General features: G+C 35.5%; 1 protein-coding gene across 3 annotated transcripts in view; it reads left to right on the top strand.

Moving 5' to 3' along the window:
• Window positions 1-20,944, top strand: part of ATG4C (autophagy related 4C cysteine peptidase) — a 95,485-nt gene that overhangs the window by 58,044 nt on the left and 16,497 nt on the right. For all 3 annotated transcript variants that reach the window (XM_028106947.2, XM_028106948.2, XM_088022397.1), the window contains exons 8-10: window positions 4,954-5,032; window positions 5,691-5,767; window positions 13,887-14,006. In XM_028106947.2, coding sequence (XP_027962748.1) covers window positions 4,954-5,032; window positions 5,691-5,767; window positions 13,887-14,006 — 276 coding nt within the window. The remainder of the gene's footprint in view (window positions 1-4,953; window positions 5,033-5,690; window positions 5,768-13,886; window positions 14,007-20,944) is intronic.

The raw sequence follows: 20,944 nt of genomic DNA, 5'->3' as shown, positions 1-20,944 counted from the left end.
AGTAACAGTTTGTTCCCCATGTGAAGCTTCATGGTCCATGTGTATATGAGTGGAACATATATCCTCACTATAGACTCTGCTGTTTCTAAAAATCTAGAGCAGTTGTTTTCAATACATGAGATACGGAAGTTTTCTAGCTGGTATATTGGCTTTTTGTAATAGTTACTAAAATTCTGCAGGCATACATGTTACTAATAATACCAATACTATACTATATCGATAACATATGAATCCCCTAGGTAGAAGTGGGGTTTTGATTTCTAACATGTGGGCTCTGTAGTAAAGTTAATGGTAGAATGTGGGACGTTATGAACCATTTCATCTAGCAAATTCATTGAGGGTTTTGAGACTTCTGGCATGTTGCCATGTCTCAGTAGGTTGTAGTCAAGTCTGAACTAGATTCCCTCTGCCTTTTCTATAACCATGAAAAGACTAGAAACTGAGACAATCTTGGAACTGACTCCTTTAGCCAAACCCCCATTTCTAGTGGAATGGGCTGCAGATGGCTTCAAGGCATGTTTCATCTAGCTAAGGTATTAATATTTTTTATCAGATGGTAGGACTGCCTCACGCTCTTGAATGATTTATTAGAGCCTGAAGTGTAGTAAACAAACCATAGTTAGCTATTAAAGTGATCCTCAGTACCCAACATATAGGAGTTGCTCAACAAATACTTGTTAACGCTCATATTTGTGTAATACTTTTAATACAGATATATCTCATTTTGCCATCAGAACAGCTAGGAACTATCTTATCCTTATAAAACAGAAAAGACAGATGTTACGTCGTAAGTTTAAGTTCAGATAGCAAACTGGTAACAGACCAGAATTTTTGTTATTTTTGTATTTTTCCCTAACATGTGGACTTTTATTTTTAAAAATATTTTATTTATTTATTTATTTAGCGTGAGTGGGGAAGAGGGGCAGAGGGAGAGGGAATCTTAAGCAGACTCCTTACTGAGTGCAGAGCCTGATGTGGGCTCACGACCCTGAGATCACAACCTAAGCCAAAACCAAGAATTGGATGCTCAGCCAACTGAGCCACCCAGGCGCTCCTAAAATATGGACTTTTATTTATTTATTTTTTAAAAAGATTTTATTTATTTATTTGACAGAGAGAGACACAGCGAGAGAGGGAACACAAGCAGGGGGAGTTGGGGAGGGAGAAGAAGACTCCCCGCTGAGCAGGGAGCCCTATGTGGGGCTCGATCCCAGGACCCTGGGATCATGACCTGAGCCGAAGGCAGACGCTTAACGACTGAGCCACCCAGGCGCCCCTAAAATATGGACTTTTAAAAATGTAATACTCTTTGAGCTTCTACCAGTTTAATTTATACATTTTATACATTTTAATTTTTCTAATTATCGGCAAAAAATGGCTGAGATGGCTGAGGGAAGTAGGTTATATGCTATGTGTTATGTTTGCTTAGGGGTTGGTTGGGTCAAAAGCCAAAATGATAACTTGTAAAGAGGCATTCACTTGGAAGTGAAAAAATAGAGTGTCTGGTAGTCCTAAAAGAAGAATAATCTTCTTCCTCTTTCATTTCTTCTTCCTCCTCTATTCTTTCTCTTTCTTCACCTCCTCCTCCTCCACCTCTATGTCCACCACCATTCCACACTTCCTACTCCATCTCCCTCTCTCCCTCCACTTCCTCCTCCTTCTTTTTCAGCAGTTGTATTTTTTCCTGCCAAACCATTGCGCTTGTACTCTCTAAAATTCACCACTCGGTTCTATTTTTCAAATTTATTAATCAAGGTAATTCCAATCTTTCAGAGATGGGACCATCCCCTGCTACTTTCTGTGAGGAGAAAGAAACGTGGTGTGGTGCTTTATCAGCTCTTAGCTCAGGAAGTTTGTTTGTTTGTTTGTTTGTTTGTTTGTTTATTTATTTATTTATATTTTAAAAGACCTGGAATGGGGAAAATCTAATATGTTCTCCTTCTCCAGCAAGACAAATTAGGACTTTTCTTTTTGACTGATTACGTCAGTCTTATTTATTGCTTCATGGGTATAGCTCAATAAATTCTCACCACTAGATAACTGTGAAGAAGCTTTTTTAGGAACTGAAGAGTGTTTCAGGTTTCCAAAGGTACAGTCTCTTATATGTAATGGCATTCTAGTTCCTAATCTGCTTCTAAGTGTTTATTGCTAAATCTCCTCTAGTCTGTTGCAAAGAAAATATAGATGTCAGGAACCAAAGTCTTTATTCCATTACTTGGAGTCATTCTTTTTTGCTGAGGAGAGTCACTGATGATTCTTGCTGTATATATTTTTTCTTTTCTTGGCTATGAGGGACTAAGAACTTTCACTTCCTCATGGTTCTTTCTGTCAAAAACATTGTGTGTCAGCTGATCAGACTGCCTCAAGTTGAAGTAAGGCACTCTCTAATTAAGGATTTTTATTTGAGGGGAAAGGAACAGAACAACAGACTATTAATGGAATAATAATAAAAATAGAATAATATTTTATTATTTTCTGTATAATTTCAGATTAATTTATTTGTTAGCTCTGAAATTTTAACCTATGCCTTCTTTGTTTTATTTAACTTTTTAGTTGCAGTTCTCCTTTCCAAAAAACCTCTATGATATTTTCACATGACTGAAAATATACAAAGTTGTTATTTTCTCTAAAGGGTTATTTATAACAGGGAGGCTCTGGAAACAAATACTCATGATGGAGATTTTGAAGCATGTTGGGCTATTTTCATAAAATTGAATATTTTACAGCCACTAGGTATTATACTAGTGATCTATATTTATTGGTAGAAAAAGATGTTTACAACATAATGAGTGACTAAAGTTAAAACAGCATATGTAGTGTGAAGCCACATACATAAGATTGTATTCATAAATCTCTATGTGATCTCTGTGTAACACAGATCAAGTTCAAGAAGGTGTTCCCCGAATATTAATAATGATGAGCTCTGTGTTTTGGGGTTTTGGGAAATTGTTAGGTTTTTTTTTTTAAATTAGTTCATTTAAGTAATCTCAACACCCAGTATGGGACTTGAATTTATGACCCTGAGATCAAGAGTTGCATGGTCTTTGAGCCAGCCAGGCACCCAGGAAATTTTTACCTCTTTTTTTAAGTAGGCTCTATGCCAAGTATGGAGCCCAAAGTGGGGCTTGAACTCAGGACCCTGCGATCAAAACCTGAGCTGAAATCAAGAGCTGGATGCTTAACACACTGAGCCATCCAGGCCCCCCAATTTTTATTTTTTAATATACACTCTGTTTTTAAAATAACAACCAGATATGATTATTATTTTTTAAAGATTTATTTATTTATTTATTTATTTATTTATTTATTTATTTATTTATTTATTTATTTTAGAGAGAGGAAATGTGTGTGTGGCCGGGAGGGGCAGAGGGAGAGGGAGAGAGAGTCTCAAGCAGACTCCGTGCTCAGTGTGAAGCCCTATGTGGGGCCCCATTTCACAACCCTGAGATCACGACCTGAGTGGAAACCAAGAGTCAGGCGTTCAACTGACTGCACCACCGAGGTGCCCCCAACCACCTATTATTTTTAAGAAAATAATAAAAAAAATACTCCATGGTTTGATTACTTGTTAAAGGGGAAAAAGTATTCATGTACTTTGTATTTTTATTAATTTATTTTAAAGATTTATTTATTTTGAAAGAGAGAGAAAGCAGTGGGAGGGGCAGAGGGAGAGGGAAAGAGAGAATCTGGAGCATACTGACTGCTGAGTGTGGAGCCCCATGCAGGCCTCCATCTCACGACCCTGAGATCACGACCTGAGCCAAAACTAAGAGTTGGATGCTTAACTGACTGAGCCACCCAGGCACCCCATGTACTTGTTATTTTTATATGTTCTAGATTTCAAAACATCCTGTCATATAAGAGAAGGGAAGTTCAACTATTATTTAATATTTCTGGGGTTTTATAATGTTCATTTTATCATTAATGTTTTTTAACTTTATAACATATGCTATATATATATGCATGATATAAGCTAAACCTTTGACAAGACTTTACATGATTCCACTGGACATGTTTTTTAAAAGATATAGAATTATTGGGGCACCTGGGTGGCTCAGTCGGTTAAGTGTAGGGCTCTTGGTTTCAGCTCAGGGTTGTGAGATCAAGCCCCACGTCTGGCTCCATGCTCAGCTTGGAGTCTGCTCCAGATTCTCTCTCTCCTTATCCCTCCCCCTTTGCTCCCCTCTAAAATAAATAAATAAATAATACAATACAAAAAGACAATCTTTAAAAAAAGGTTTAAAATTATTTGGCCTGCTTAAATAGAATTCTACTTAAAATAGATGCTGAGGGGCACACTAAATAATTTATTGAGGTATCCCTGATATTTTATGATGAGTAAATTAAGTTGACTTTAAGTGCAATAACAATTATTAATTGCCTTGGATTAAATTGTTTTCATTTGTCTTTATGTGTATTACAATAAATTTGTGAAATAGCATAAAAATGTGTCAAATGAATGCTGTTAATTAGAAAATGGTTTGTAGCTTAGGATTCTAAGACTCAAGATTCAGTGAAAACAGTGATAAGGTCTAAGGACTATTTCTAGTATTTCAGAAAGCCTGATGAAAATACTATGTTATGATAAGGCTGCACCAGCTAACCCAAAGGCCAAGTGTTTTGGCTCTGGCAGGAGATTTATTGCCTTTATATGGTGACCTTATTTATTTCTGTATCTGGCACATAGTAGTTGTTAATGTTGTTGAGTGACATGCTGATCAGAATAGATGATTTAGTCATGTTAATATTGAGTTATTTAAAGAAAATGGAAAATAGTGTGGTAGATAAAAGGATTTTAAAATATTCGGGCATATGTAATAACAGTAAAACTGGTGGTGAAAAATTTGGGAACTACTATGCATACTAATACTGCTAATACAAATTAGGTTGTTTTGAGTAATTACCATTTGCCTCTTGACTCTAAGTCTGAATTAAATTAATTTCTTTTGGCAGGGTGTTTTAAGCCTTGAATATTGTGTGGGTATTATTGGTGGCAAACCTAAACAGTCATACTACTTTGCTGGATTTCAAGGTCAGTGATTTAGTAAAATATATTTCTTTATTGTTTTCTTTTATAAGTCAGAAAGTTAATTTGGGATCATTTGGAAACAGGATGATTAACAGAGCAAAATGAGCACCTTACAAATTCATCAGTCCTACCATAGCCACTCATTTGTCATTTGGTCCACAACATAATTGGATTCTGTAAAATGTATGTTTAATTTCTGTTATTGCATAAACAGGCATAATTTATTGGTTTCACTAAACTTCAGAAGACATTGCTGCCACATTCTGGCAGTTACTATTTACCTATTTACTTTTTACCAGTTTTAGGGGTGCTAGTTGATGATAAAATGACAAGCAATATGTTCTTCCTGTCAGGATAAAGTAGTGTAATACATTTTTCATATGCAAACTGTAGAATATAATTGTGTGTTTGTGAAAGTAATTTTATCACCAAAAATTAAATGACAGTCTCATCACTTTATAAAAATTCTGCTTATACAAGCATATTTGATTATGCAAAAGTTAATCTGTCCTGTGCAAACCTATGTTTCAGTCAATGAATATCAGTCTGGCAAGCTGTTACTCCCAGGTTTTTTTCAGCTGTTCTACATAGAAATTGGATTGTAAGCAGTGTAATAATAAGGTGTTTTTTGAATTACTTGTCTTCTGTTTTGTCCTTGTAGATGACAGTTTGATTTACATGGATCCTCATTACTGCCAATCTTTTGTAGATGTCAGCATAAAGGATTTCCCTCTTGAGGTACTATGGATAAAGAGCTGGTACTGTTTTCTTACCATATGAGGCAAACTGAGTATGTAGAGATGTATGGTATTGCAAGTTAATAATATTTTACTGATTTATAAAACCATTCTCCACACAGTGGTCAAAGGTTAAATAATTTGTTGCTGAATTTTAATTTATGACACACTTTCTTCTTCATTTATCTTTGTCTCTAACTTGTTAAGATATCCTAGCCCTACCAAAATAAATGATCAAGCCTCCAAGTTATTTTGTAGATAAACAGCTAAATATTACTGAAGAATTTAAAATGTTAGGCATGTTTAATAAAAAGAAAAAGGGGGGGAAGAAAAAGATGATGGAGTTGGGTTAGAATGACAAAGTGACTTGAGACTACCTGCCAAATTATTTTAAGTATAATAGTTGAGTCTTAGCCCCTAGTTGAGTTTTTCAAGAGCTAAGTTGGGTTTCTGGTATTTGTTTTAGCTCTGATTTTTTTTTTTTTTTTTAATTTTTATTTGAGAGAGAGAGCACAAGTAGGGAGGAGACAGAGAAGCAGGTTTCCTGCAAGCAGGGAGCCGGATGTGGGGCTTGATCCCAGGACCCTGAGATCATGACCTGAGCCGAAGACAGACACTTAACCGACTGAGCCACCCAGGAGCCCCAGCTTTGTTTTTTTTTTTTTTTTTAAAGATTTTATTTATTTATTTGAGAGGGGGAGAGGGAGAAGCAGACTCCCACTGAGAAGGGAGCTGGATGTGGGGCTCAATCCCAGGACCCTGAGATTGTGACCAAGCCGAAGGCAGACTAGCTGATTGAGCCACCCACGTGCCCGTTTTAGGTCTGCTTTAACATATTGTTTTCCTTTATGTTGGGTCATTTGTGATCCAGTATTTTATTTTTAAATTTTATTATTTATTTACTTTTTTAAAGGTTTTATTTATTTATTTGACAGAGAGAGACACAGTGAGAGAGGGAACACAAGCAGGGGGAGTGGGAGATGGAGAAGCAGGCTTCCTGCTGAGCAGGGAGCCTGATGCGGGCTCGATCCCAGGATCCTGGGATCATGACCTGAGCTGAAGGCAGATGCTTAACGACTGAGCCACTCAGGCGCCCCTATTATTACTTTAAAAAATATTTATTTAGTAATCTCTATGCCCACTGCAGGGTTCGAACTCACAACTCTGAGATCAAGAGTTGTATGTTCTACCGACTGAGCCAGCCAGGCATCCCAGTGACCCAGTATTTTAATTCAGAAAATTTTGAGAGTGCATAAGTGAGACATGTAATTATTACATGGCTTTGGTTCTTGTTTTCCCAGTTGTTGCTTTTGCAGACTTTTAAAATAATCGTAATCATTTGATTGGCATGGATCACTAATTCTCAAGGAAATATGGTTTAATACTTATTTTGGTAATAGCTTCCTAGCTAATATTAATATCTAGTAGTATTTAAAGGATAGATTATGAAAATAAACTGTAAGATTAAAATCTCGTTCTAAGGGGCGCCTGGGTGGCTCAGTTGTTAAGCATCTGCCTTCGGCTCAGGTCATGATCCCAGGGGCCTGGGATGGAGCCCCACCTTGGGCTCCCTGCTCCGCGGGGAGCCTGCTTCTCCCTCTCCCTCTGTGCTCCACCTTCTTGTGCTCTGTCTCTGTCAAACAAACAAACAAATAAATAAATAAATAAAATCAATCTTAAAAAAAAAATCTGGTTCTGAAAGATACATTATAAAACATCCTAGCATTCTTTGTAGACTATTACCTGAACTAAAAACTACAAGTATCTTAAGGCCAGACATAAGGTTTGCTTTCTGTTTTCTTCCCTCATAGTTTCTTACATGTAGACCTTAATAAATATTTCTAGTTGACTGATACTGTGGGAGGTGTGGCAGAATTTTGCTATGTGAACCACGTTGTAATTTTCTTTCAGCTGCGTGGTGGTCTTGTGGCACTGATTCCTGTGTCTAAGTTACATTTCCACTGTGCCATATTAACTCCTTAAAAAAGTAGATATTTGAAACTCAGATGGAAAATTATTCGTAGCACTCTAATATTATCTAAAATAGGCAAATTAAAAGATTATTACTGTTGACTGTTTTAACCAGTAGAGAAGGACTATTCATCTGATATTTTGGAAGATTCTACAAAGGAACCAGGTGAGTGACTACCCTGGTTATGTCTGCACTAGCAATATTAGAAAGGCTGTAGCTCAGTATTGGGAGGCAGGTGCAACACTTCACAGGTGCATCAATACAAGCTTGAAGTTGGGTGTTGGTCGTGAGAACGGAAAAGAGGAAATGATTTTAAGAGACTTTGCAAAGTTTGGTGAAGTTATGTAACTTCTGAAATGCACAGAAGCATTTATTTCTTATACAGTAGGACAACTGAGAAAGTGGGTTTAGATTTATATTTTTGAGATGCTGATAGAGTATCTCCACCTATCTGGGTAATTCCTTTGGACAGTTTTTCATTTTTCTTAGTTCAGGGATTTATCTTAGGCTATTTAGTGAATAGTATCATTTATTTTTCTATGAGAGTGTAATATAAAAACTATAGCAAGTTGCTTTTCTACAGGAATAAAATTTTACTTTTTGCGTTTGATCATATTTTAAGCTTAAAATGCTCCAGCTGGAGGTATTTTAACTACCCTATATTATTAGCCATCCTTGGCTTGTTATATAGGTTCTGTGTATTTATGCTATTGAAAATTTGCAATTGTTTGACATAATTATATGAGCATTCTAAAACCACACTTATACCTCAATGATTAAAATTATTTTTTAAAGATTCAATTTATTATTTTGCGGGGGGGAGACAGAGGGAGAGAGAAAGAATCCCAAGCAGACTCCATACTGAGCATGGAGCCTGACATGGGGCTCCATCTCACGACCCTGAGATCATGACCTGAGCTGAAATCAAGAGTTGGATGCTTAACCAACTGAACCACCCAGGCACCTGAAATTATTTTTGAAAGAAACTTTTTTTGATCAATACTTGTTTTTGGTCAATAAATGGAGAAATTAAAATCTTAGCTCTTTAGGCAATTCCATGTAAGTAATCACTTAGTGAGTGCTTTGAGTCCAATAGAATTATGAGAATTTAAGAAAGTAGTATGATATCTGAATATTTGAGATTAAAGAGGAGACTTAGCAGATTACATCTTTTGTTGTTCTTATGGTAGTGAATTCCTATATATTTAGAGTTGAACTTTTAAAATTTTGAAACCAAATCAGACCAAGTATTCTTTTTTATTTTTTAAACGATTTTATTATTTATTTGTGAGAGAGAGACACAGTGGGCATGAGTGGCGGGAGGGGCAGAGGATGAGGGAGAAACAGACTCCCCACTGAGTGGGGAGCCCAACACAGGGCTCGATCCCAGGACTCTGAGATCATGACCTGAGCCAAAGTCAAACACTTAACCGACTGAGCCACCCAGGTACCCCTCATGTATTCTTTTTTAAACTACCATTTATTGAGCTCTCTCCATATGCAAGGCACTGTCCTAAGCACTATAGTTAGTCGTCTGTTGAATTCTTTTCTTCCCTTTGATTGTGTATATATTTGTATTAATTTTCCATTCTTGTGATACTTTCTTATAAAATATATTAGTATATACTACTGAATTTTTATATTAACTTTGTAGAAGAGAATTTCACTCATCTTTATCTTCACAGAGTTTTTGACATTATGAAGTGAACATAAGTAGTCATGAATGTATATATATCTATAATTTTCATATAGAGAATGGGGTATAAAGGAGCAGCATGAACTACCTTAAGGAAAAAAGTTGTGAAAAGACAAATTGAAATTAGAAGGGAATGAGAAGAACTCAAATGGGCTTTAGCAGTGAGGGTATGTTGAACTGTGGGTTCCCACTGTCAGTGGTTCAGGCAGAGTATCAATTTTCAGGATGAGAGGACTAGAAGATATATATCTTCATATGTATATATTTGTGTGTGTGTGTGTGGGGGGGGTATTTAATAAGATTTCTGAAACCAGAGACTATTGCTTCATGTTATATATGATACACTTTCAGAATGACTGGTTCTAACTCTTATAAATAACAAATTCTATCCTATTCTGTTTTTGCATTTTTAAAATTATGTTATGTTAGTCATCATACAGTACATCATTAGTTTTTGATGTAGTGTTCCGTGATTCATTGTTTGTGTATAACACCCAGTCCTCCACACAGTACGTGCCCTCCTTAATACCCATCACTGGGCTAATCCATCCCCCCATCCCCCAAATTCTATTCTATTATTAAGACAATATTTGATTTACTAAATACTAATAATCTAGTAATAATGCAAGAAAAGTCTTATTAGTAGACATGTTAGTCTGTTGTGATTCCTGGGCCCCCAGTTTCAAGTTTCAGATTTTAGGATGTCCACGCAGTGGTGATTATTTTAATCTACCCTAGTAAAATCAAAGAATAGTGACATTAAAGCTTAAGAATGATGTGATATGATTAGATAGATGGATGAGTGAATTCATCAGTGAAAGATGTACCCTTTATGAATTACACATGTGAACTGCAGTTGGTAGGAGGTGCTTTATAGTAAGGGTATTCTCTAACTATTTTAGGAAGCTCCATCTAAATCACCAAAATAGCATAGCTACACCTAAAAGTATTTGTTTCAGTATTATTTGTATGTTTAGGTAACAGGATCCACTATTCCAAAAAACTAAGCCTAGAACAGTACTTGGTATTTGGTAGGCACCTAATAACTATTTGTTGAGGCAGTGAATAAATAATGTATTGAAAAATGAAATAAATGGGAATTGACTCACCTTGACTAATTTTTTCAGAAACATATTTCATTGTCACAGAAGTGTATCTAGTAAATACTCCCTAAAATGTGTTTATAGAGGGTGCTACTCTTACCAATCTTCAGAATTTTAAAAATTAAAAAAGCAATTGTAAGTACATGGCTCAAAGCATTATCACAAAGTAAATATAGCTGTGTAACACCCCTTGGCAAAATATTTTAAAGTCTAACTTGTTCTGCAATAAATAGAAAAGATTCTGAATTATCAATTAATGTTGGCTTGACTTCAGAATCTTCTTGGGTGAGCGAAAAAATATAATTTTTAGTTTTAATGGTATAAAATGCCTCTTTGTAATATGAGTCCTAGTACTCATAAAGTTACACCCAATAGCAATTTCAGTTTTCAGTTACCAGAGATTTATATCTGTGTTTTTGTGAATAATTTAAAAAGATCTTTATAGATATCAAAACAACCAGGAATAACAATGTAGTGTTTGTCATTACTATCTGTCATCATTGAGGCAATACAGTGAAACAACACTAAACCTATTTGGTTTAGTCTTACTAGTTTTTACATGAAAACATAATTTAGCATAATGTAGGACATCCTTGTAGATGAGTTTAAAAAATACTTTGTTGGATCCTGTAAAAACCTTTCGCCCTTCTTTCTTATCCCCAAGTAGTAAAAACTAAGTATTCCTTATTATTGGCTTTGGAAAGAGTAGGGTGATTATTTTTAGATAGCTTATATGTATGTAGAATAACTTTTATTTTTTAAATTTATTTATTTATTTATTTATTTATTTATTTATTTATTTATTTAAGAGAATGAGAGAGAGAGAGCATGAGAGGGGGGAGGGTCAGAGGGAGAAGCAGACTTCCTGCCGAACAGGGAGTCTGATGCGGGACTCGATCCTGGGACTCCAGGACCATGACCTGAGCCGAAGGCAGTGGCTTAACCGACTGAGCCACCCAGGCGCCCCTAGAATAACTTTTTTAAAAAAGATTTATTTATTTGAGAGAGAGAGAGAGAAAGAGAGAGAATACAAGCGGGGAGGAGGAGAAGAGGGAGACGGGGTAGAAGCTGATCCCCTGCTGAGCCGGACACAGGGCTCCATCCCAGGTCCTGGGATCATGACCTGAGCTGAAGGCAGACGCTTAACTGATTGAGCCACCCAGGCGCCCCTAGAATAATTTTTTTAAATATGACTTAGAGCCTTCTGTGCCTTATGCACTAATATACTCTTGTATATTGTTAACAAGTTTATGTAGCTCTTCTGTGCCTTTTTAGATTTGTTTTCAATAAAACAGGTAAATAAAGCAGGTGAAACAGTGTTGAAAAAACTCCAACTAAGACAATACTTGTGTTGATTCCTACTTTGGAGACTCGAGTTTAGTTAGGTTGGATCTCACTATATAAGGTAAGTATTGGCTAAGCATTTTATAGAAGTCATAATTTTGAAAACACATTTGTTTGGCTATATTTACTGCAATGATAGTGGATTTGAATCTAATATATGATTGAACTATCTGCAAGGGAAAAAAGCAGCTTGAATGTATGCATTTTGCATATCCTCTTGTGATAACATGGGACACTAATTGGATCACCAGGATGGATATCGGGGGAGAGAAAAGAGTGATTTTTGACTGATTTACCATGAACATAAATATGAAAGCCTATGTATTTTAATAGATAGTTTCAAGTTAAAATCCCTTCGTTTTAGGTATTAAACGTAGGGAAATTTTAATTTTATGGGTTCAAATTCAGCCTAGATCATTTCTTTTCTTTTCTTTTTTTTTTTGAGAGAAAGAACACATGTGCACAAGCAAGTGGAGGAGGGGCAGCGGGAGAGGGATAGGGAGGGAGAATCTTAAGCAGGCTCCATCCCCAGCGTGAACTCAGATGGGGGCTCCATCTCACAACCCTGGGATCATTACCTGAGCCAAAATCAAGAGTCGGATGCTTAACCAACTGAGCCACCCAGGTGCCCCCTAGATCATTTCTTAATTGAGCTTATTCTTTAATTAAAAAATACAGAATATACAACAAAGAATTTCTCACACCTGTCTACCATCTGCCCAGTTTTCTCTCTGTCCCCTAAACTTGTTAATTTTGGTATATCCTTACAGTTCATTTATACAAACATAAACAAATATGAATATGTTTATTTTTTATGGCCCTCCTTTTTTACATGTAAACATTTTTTTATACACAGAAAAACAGACTTTGGTAGCCTCAGTGATTTTTAAGGACAAGATATCTGAGCATTCAAGCAGTTAAAAAAAATCTTTTAGGCAAAGCACCAGAATGTGGTGGTGAAGGAAAAAAGACTGGAGTGATTAGCTTTATATTCTTCCCTTTTCTTTTGTATTTTCTAAAGATCCCAGACTCTACCAGTTATCTATATCCCATTAGCAAGAGCAGAGAGGCTAGTGCAGCTTCCCCAGCCAATTTATGTCTGTGGCACTGTGACCACATGAGAAAAGTGAACTGAAGGGGCAGGAATGGTAAGGAGGAGAGCAAGGACCATAACAGAACAATTTTCAACTGTGTCCCATATGGGAATAAACAAGAATTTAAAGTAAAGCATAGAAGAGTGTGTTGGGAGACTATGCAATTATGTACTGATTGTGTCAACTGCTAAAACTCTGAAGTTGACCTCTTTTCATATCATAATGGAACATTTACATAAATCTGTATATTTGTTTACAAAGTCTTGGTATCCTTATTAAAGGGTTTTAAACATTAAAAAAAAATTTTCAAAAAAGGGGCGCCTGGGTGGCTCAGTCGGTTAAATGTCTGCCTTCGGCTCAGGTCATGATCTCAGGATCCTGGGATCGAGCTCCCTGCTCAGCGGGGAATCTGCTTCTCCCTCTGCCCTCCCCCCAACCCTGCTTATGTTTGCTCTCTTTCTCTCTCTCTCAAATAAATAAATAAATAAAATCTTTTAAAAAAAATCTCAAACCCCCCCAAAACCCCAGGTTTAATTGAATTTTCATAGAAATAACTAACTTGATTCTAAACCTTGTACTAGCTTATGTATGTCTTTTCCAGTGGCACATTTTCCCTCCCTTCTGCAAGTGTTAGAAATGCATACCACTTTGACACACGTGTTTTCTTTTACAGAATGGCACTAATGCCACAGAAGGTGGAGATTTGAATCGAATGTAAACAATGTTGGCTGTCATGTTTTACAGCTTTGGAGAGTGGAAAGGACCATTTACATAGGACAGACTAAAACACTGTTTGAAAGCATATTTATGAGAAAAGCTAGATGGCAAATTTTAAATTAAGTAATATCTTGTATATATTGAAGTCCATCAAATAAAACCAAATTAATCCTAAAGAACTTTTAAAATTGCAGACATTCCACTGTCCTTCTCCCAAAAAGATGTCATTTCGAAAAATGGATCCTAGCTGTACAATAGGATTTTACTGTCGAAATGTTCAGGACTTCAAACGAGCTTCTGAAGAAATCACTAAGGTACTTTTATTTAAAATATAATAATATTTGTAAAAAACCTAATTTTTATTAGAGATAACCTATCAGAGGACAAAAATCTGTAAATTATTCTTTTGTAAATTTTCCCCTTGAATGTTAATATTATTAGGAATATTGTGAACCAGAAAAATAAAACTATCTGGGGACTCCTAGCCTTTGAGACTAATGAAACCAACTAGTGACCAGTTGAAAGTATCAATTGCTCCACTAGGTGGCACTGTTGAAATAAAAATCCCTTTGCAAACTAGCCGTGTGCAAGCAATTAGGTTATATTTTATTTGAAGAGGATTTTAAAAGGGCAATACCTTAGGGAGTAGAAAAAAATTAATGAAGTATTTGATCAAGCCAAATTGTGCATTATTTCTTGTTAGTCCAAGTGCTTCTTTGATTTTTTTTTAAGAGAAATGGTATTTTTGGATTTCTCAAAACTGCTTTATAAAATGAGCTGTGTTGTTACCTTCCAATAAGCTTGTCTAATCTGATCTATTCTACTTATAGGATCTTTGAAATAGGTTTATTTAACTCCCTCTCATTACCTTTAAACTTCTGCATTTTTTTGGTCCTTGAGTACTGCTAAAACATTTAAGAACCTTAAGGTCTGTCTATATTTAATACTTTGGAAAATAAAAAAGATTACTTATTTAGGAAGTAAGCATAACTGGATGGCTGTCTTTATTAATATCAATAATTATAGGCTATCATTTTATGCTAAGTAAAACCAATACTAGATTCATTTTTTGGAATTTTTAACTTGAGCTCAGCTGTAATAATACTCATTACTGCTTTAATTTCCAGTTAGTTTTCTTCTGGAAAATGGACCTGATGGGTTGAAATTTGATTTTTACAATGTAAGAATAGAATGGAAAAGTTAAATAAAAAGTTTCATACAAGCTAAGTTTAGTTTACTTGACCTGCCCTGCAAAAGAGGAAATTTAACAGGAAGATGACAGAAAAATGAATGAGAGGAGAAAATGAGATATGTGAGAACCTTTCCTTATTCTACATTTCTCGTAGTTGTCATCTTTTCATTCTCCTTTTTAACCCAGAGGACCAAGTGAACGAAACAAAATGTGTCTTCTCCATTTCCCCCCTCTTTTAATTACTTGAAGTTAGTATATACATTTGTTTAATTTTTCTTTGGCAATTCAGTATCATGTCAAATATGTGCTAAAACACACAAATCCAGCTGATATTATAATGTAGAGTGATGTTGATGGCCATTTCCCATCTGAAGCCCTGTTTCTGTTTCTACTAGTTTATTTTCTCTCTAGGTGAAAATAAGTGTGTTTAAAACAGTAAAGTAGTCTATTCCTGGAATAGAAACAAATCAAATTATTACCAAATTGAAGAAACAAGATGAACAAATGAGTTGCATGTTGATATTTTCTGATTAAAACTTACAGTTTTTGTGGGTTATATATATATGTATATATATATAATATATTGCCTATATATTTTTAAGTGTATATATTTATATATATTATGGTTTTTACATGGGAAGAATATTTAGAAATTATTGCTCATGATGCATCAGAGTAATATGCAATAGTTAAACAAAGGGAAACCATATTGAAATATCATTTGGAAGTACTGAGAATTTTGCCAGAGTCAATTAACTTTATTTAATAATAGTGTTGTTCTTAAGTTAATAGCTTTTCATAGCAGTATCAAAAACTCTTTGTTGATTAATAACTTGATCATTTACTTTTGCTTGGAAGGTTGTTAAGTTAAATAGTTTTCCTTTTCATCTTAAAAACTGAACTTGGCATTTTTATGTTAAACTTACTTTTTCTCTTTCAAAATTAAAACAATTTAAATTATTTGTTTCAATGCAGGATATAATTTCAGTTGTCTCATTTTGAAAATAAAGCTAGGTAGCCTAGATTCTCATGTTTAATTTGTAATCCTGTATGGATGAGTATTCTAATGCCTTATACTACATGATTTTTAAAATATTAATAAAATTGTGAAATTAATTTAGTGTTTAGCAGAGCTCAGCTCAGCAAGTATCTGAGTAACTACCATGTTGAAAGTATAAAATGACCAAGCCATAATCCCTACTTTTGAACAGGTATAAGGCTTCTGCCCTCAAGTAGCATTTATAGGCCAGGAGAGGGAATAAGACAAGTACATATACATTACATTGAATATGATAAGCACCCATACAGAAATAGAAAAAAATTGACAGCAGAAGGAAGGATGCTGAAATGAGAACAATGTCACATCCAAGTCAAAGTTCTTTATTGTGATGGTGATATTTAATTTGGTACTTAAAGTATAGGCTTAAGGAGAAGGAAGGTTACTTCAAGCAGAGGAAGTAACAAGAGGAAAGGTATTGGAAAAGGAAAACGTAGAGCTTGTCTAGAGAATGGCAGATAGTCCAATTTGTTAGGTGTCAAGGGTACATGTAGAGTAGCATTTCTGTCTTCTGACTGCCTAAATTAGGATCCTCTATGACTTGGGAGTCTCCAGTTCTAACAAGCCTCCCAAGTAGTCTTGTACAACAAATTTGAGAACCACTGGTGTAAGATTGCAACCCAAAGTGTGATACTTGATGTCTTTAGGTAGCACCAGCATACATATTTTAATCTATATGTATTTATTTATATTCATATTAGAAAAATATAACTGGCATATTAAACATGTGATTTCCTGTTAGTGATTTGTACAGGCTATTTAAGTTAAAAACTATGGAAAGAAAAATAACCGTAATAGAGATGGCGTACATAAAAAAATAATGAAGGAAGCATGTATGTGTCCACAGCTTGGGAAACCCTGCTGTAGAAAACAGCAGAGGATGAGGCTAGAAAAGGAAGTTGGATAATTTTGTGAAGAGTCTTGAATGCCAGGCTGAAGAGGTCTGTAATTTAGCAATATGTTGATTTTATTAAATTATTTTTTAATTTCAAGCATACAGAAATATAGAGAATAACATAATAAATACCCATGTGCTACCATTGAGCATAAGGAAAAAAAATACATATATAATTGAAGCCTCTTAACCTTTCCCAGTCTTATTCTTTTCCTTCCTTCCCAGTGGTAACTATTGTCCTAAGTTAGTATATGTTATTATTAGTATATATAATAATAAAATATTATATTTTATATTATATCCATAAACAACATATTACTTACTTTGCATGTTATTAAATTTATCATAAATGGTATGTTTATATGAAAATGTATATATCCTGCAATTTGCTTTTTCATTTAAGAGTGACTTAGAAATTAGATCTATATGTATTGGTCTAGCTTATTCATAACTGAATAGTAGTACATTTTGCAATATACCACTTTTTATTTAAACTGTCTTTTGTTGATGGTCATCTAGCTTGTTTCATTTTTCAATTACAAATAATGTTTTTAAGAATATTCTTGTTTATATTTAAGAATATTTAAGATATTATAAGGGGATATTTAAGAATATTCTTGTTTATATCTCTTCATTTACGTGTACTACATTAACTGGGATTATTACAGTAGATACCCTAGATACACACTAGAGTGGAATTGCTGGGTCACAGGGTATGCATATTTTTAGATTTGCTAGATATTGTCAAATGCTCTCCAAAGTGATCATACCAAGCAGTATATGAAAATTTCCAATGATTCACATCCTTAGTAACACTTGATATTGTAAGACTTTTATACTTTTAACTAATCTCATGGATATAAATATCATGGATATAAATAAATATAACTACATAGTATCTCTTTGTAGTTTTAATATATATTTCTCTAATAGTGAAATTGAGCATCTTATCAAAGTTTATCGGTTCTTTGGTTCCCCGTTTGTGAATTTATTTCCTTTCTCTAATTCTCTGTAAGGTTGAGTTGAAGGAAATCAAATCAAATTTATAATTCTGGATACCACCACTTGTTGGCTCTATGTGTTGTAAATATATTTTCCCAGGCTACTATTTTCACTTGTTAATGGTGTCTTTAATTTTAGTCAAATTAGTAAATCTTTTTCCTTATGGGCTTTGAATTTTTTATCAAAGAAATCTGTAATAACCAAAGTCACAAATTTCCTACATTTCTTCCAAAAGTTTTATGTTTCACATTTAGAACTTGTATATGTCTTAAGATCTGCATCTTTTTGGGGGGAAACACGGATAACTGGTTGTTCTAGCGTTATTTATTAGAAAGCCTACCTTTCTTCATTGATTTGTAATGCCTTCTTCAAAGACTTGGATGAGGACAGAGCTGTGGGATGGGAGAGGAAGGAACTGTTTTGAGAGTTAGTGAAAGTAGAAAGACAAAGCAGTTTCTGGGACTTGAGGGCAAGCGAACGGGAGAGCCCCAAAACAAGTCTGCTTTACATCTGAATGTCTAGGAAAAAAAGATTAATAGTTCATTAATATGGCAGTTCAGGTAATCAACAGATTTGAGTGCTCTCACCCCTACCATTCTGCCAAAGCTCTCACCCCTACCATTCTGCCAAAGCTCTCACCCCTACCATTCTGCCAAAGCTCTCACCCCTACCATTCTGCCAAAGCTCTCACCCCTACCATTCTTTTTTTTTAATTTTTTATTGTTATGTTAATCACCATATATTACATCATTTGTTTTGGTGTAGTGTTCCATGATTCATTGTTTGTTCATAACACCCAGTGCTCCATGCAGAATGTGCCCTTTTTAATACCCATCACCAGGCTAACCCATCCCCCAACCCTCCTCCCCTCTAGAAACCTCAGTTTGTTTTTCAGAGTCCATCATCTCTCCTGGTTCCTCTCCCCCTCTGACTTACTCCCCTTCATTCTTCCTCTCCTGCTATCTTCTTCTTTTTCTTTTTTCTTAAAATATGTTGCGTTATTTGTTTCAGAAGTACAGATCTGTGATTCAACAGTCTTACACAATTCACAGCGCTCACCGTAGCACATACCCTCCCCAATGTCTATCACCCAGCCACCCCATCCCTCCCACCCCCGACCACTCCAGCAACCCTCAGTTTATTCCTGAGATTAAGAATTCCTCATATCAGTGAGGTCATATGATACATGTCTTTCTCTGATTGACTTATTTCACTTAGCACAACACCCTCCAGTTCCATCCACGTCGTTGCAAATGGCAAGATCTCATTCCTTTTGATGGCTGTGTAATATTCCATTGTGTATATATACCACATCTTCTTTATCCATTCATCTGTCGATGGACATCTTGGCTCTTTCCACAGTTTGGCTACTGTGGACATTGCTGCTAAAAACATTGGTCACCCCTACCATTCTGCCAAAGCTCTCACCCCTACCATTCTGCCAAAGCTCTCACCCCTACCATTCTGCCAAAGCTCTCACCCCTACCATTCTGCCAAAGCTCTCACCCCTACCATTCTGCCAAAGCTCCTCTCAGGGTCACTAATGCCCCCCACATTGCTCAGTCCATTGATCATATCTTAGTCTTCATCCCACCTACCCTAACATTAATGTTTGCCATAGCTGAACACCCACTACACCTCTTCATACATCTTCTTCATTTGGCTTCTACAAACAAAAACTCTTGGTTTTTCCCATTCTTCACTAGTTTTTCCTTCTCAATTCTCCTTTGTCTGCTCTTCTCCCCAGTCTCTTAATGTTGGAGCACCCCATGGCTTAGTCTTCAGTTCTCACATCTTTTTTATCTTGGTGATTTCATCTAGTCCTATAGCTTTAAATATCAATTATAAGTCAACTAAAACCAAGATCATGTCTTTAACTCAAACCTCTTTTTCCAATTATAGATTATGTATCTCCAGATGCCATTCAGCGTCCTTTGTATGTCTGATGCACATGTCCAAAACAAATTCTGATCTTCCTTTTCAAGCCTGTTTCTGCTCATAATTTTACTCATCTCATTTAAGGGCAGATTTATCTGCTAAGGCCGAAAGCTTGGAGTCATCCTTACCTCCTTTCTCTCTCTCATATCCTATAACCAATTAGATGTTCAGTATATATATAGAATCAGACCACTTTTCATACCTCTGCTGACCCTATTATGGTCTACAATGGCCTAATTTGGTTCTAAACCCCCTTCCCCCAAACCTATTCTTGATTTAGCAGCTTCACTGATCTTCCTTTTCTCTGAAACCTGCATTGACTTTTCAGTTCATTTACAAATAAAAAAGCTCTTACCATATCCTCCAAGGCCCCAGATGATGTGTGTCTCCATGCCCCATTCCCTTACCTCAACCCCTCATCTCTTACTCTACCCTCTTTCCCTCTGCTTTAGTATGTTGGCCTCCTTGCAGATGTCTAACCTAATTGTGATGGACTGGAATGCTTTTTTCCTCAGGTATCTGTGGGACGGATTCCCTTGCTTCCTTTAAGTCTTGGCTCAGATGTCTCCTCAGTGAGGCATAATCTGAGCACCTTATTTAAAGATGCAGTGTTCCCCACCATTCCCTCTTACCTTGTCATTTTATTTTTTTATTAGCTCTTACTACTTTCTAATACACTATATAATTTACTTATCTATTACATTTATTATTATCTGTCTTCCCCAGTGGAATATAAACTTTATGAGGGCAGGAATGTTTTGCCTGTTTTAGGTCCCTGATGTATCCCAAAGCATCTAGAACAGTGCCTGGCCCATAGTAAGTACTCACTATGTTGAATGACTGTCTGGAGCTGGGTATGCACTGGTGAACAAGAAAGTTATGACTCCTAGCTTCATGAACATTTGCCTAAGTGGACAAGATGAACATTAAATCCACAAGTGGGTAACAAAATTTTAAAATTCCGTAAAAATATAGTGTTATGGACAAGAAAAATAGGAAACATATAATTTAATTTGGGGAGTACAAATTTTATAAGATTTATCTGTTGCATTTTCCTTAAGGTCCAGATAAAAGTCTGGGAATCATCCTGGAACCCTTGCTCTATCTCACAACCCATGCCCAAAATTCATCAGCAAAGTCTATCATCTCTCCTTTAGAATATATTTAG

Source organism: Eumetopias jubatus, unplaced genomic scaffold (genome assembly GCF_037043125.1).
Source record: "Eumetopias jubatus isolate StellerSeaLion01/CBP00866 unplaced genomic scaffold, mEumJub1_p1.0 scaffold_4, whole genome shotgun sequence".
NCBI lineage: Eukaryota > Metazoa > Chordata > Mammalia > Carnivora > Otariidae > Eumetopias > Eumetopias jubatus.
The sequence above is the reverse complement of the archived record's forward strand: the minus strand, read 5'-3'. Positions and strand labels throughout refer to the sequence as shown.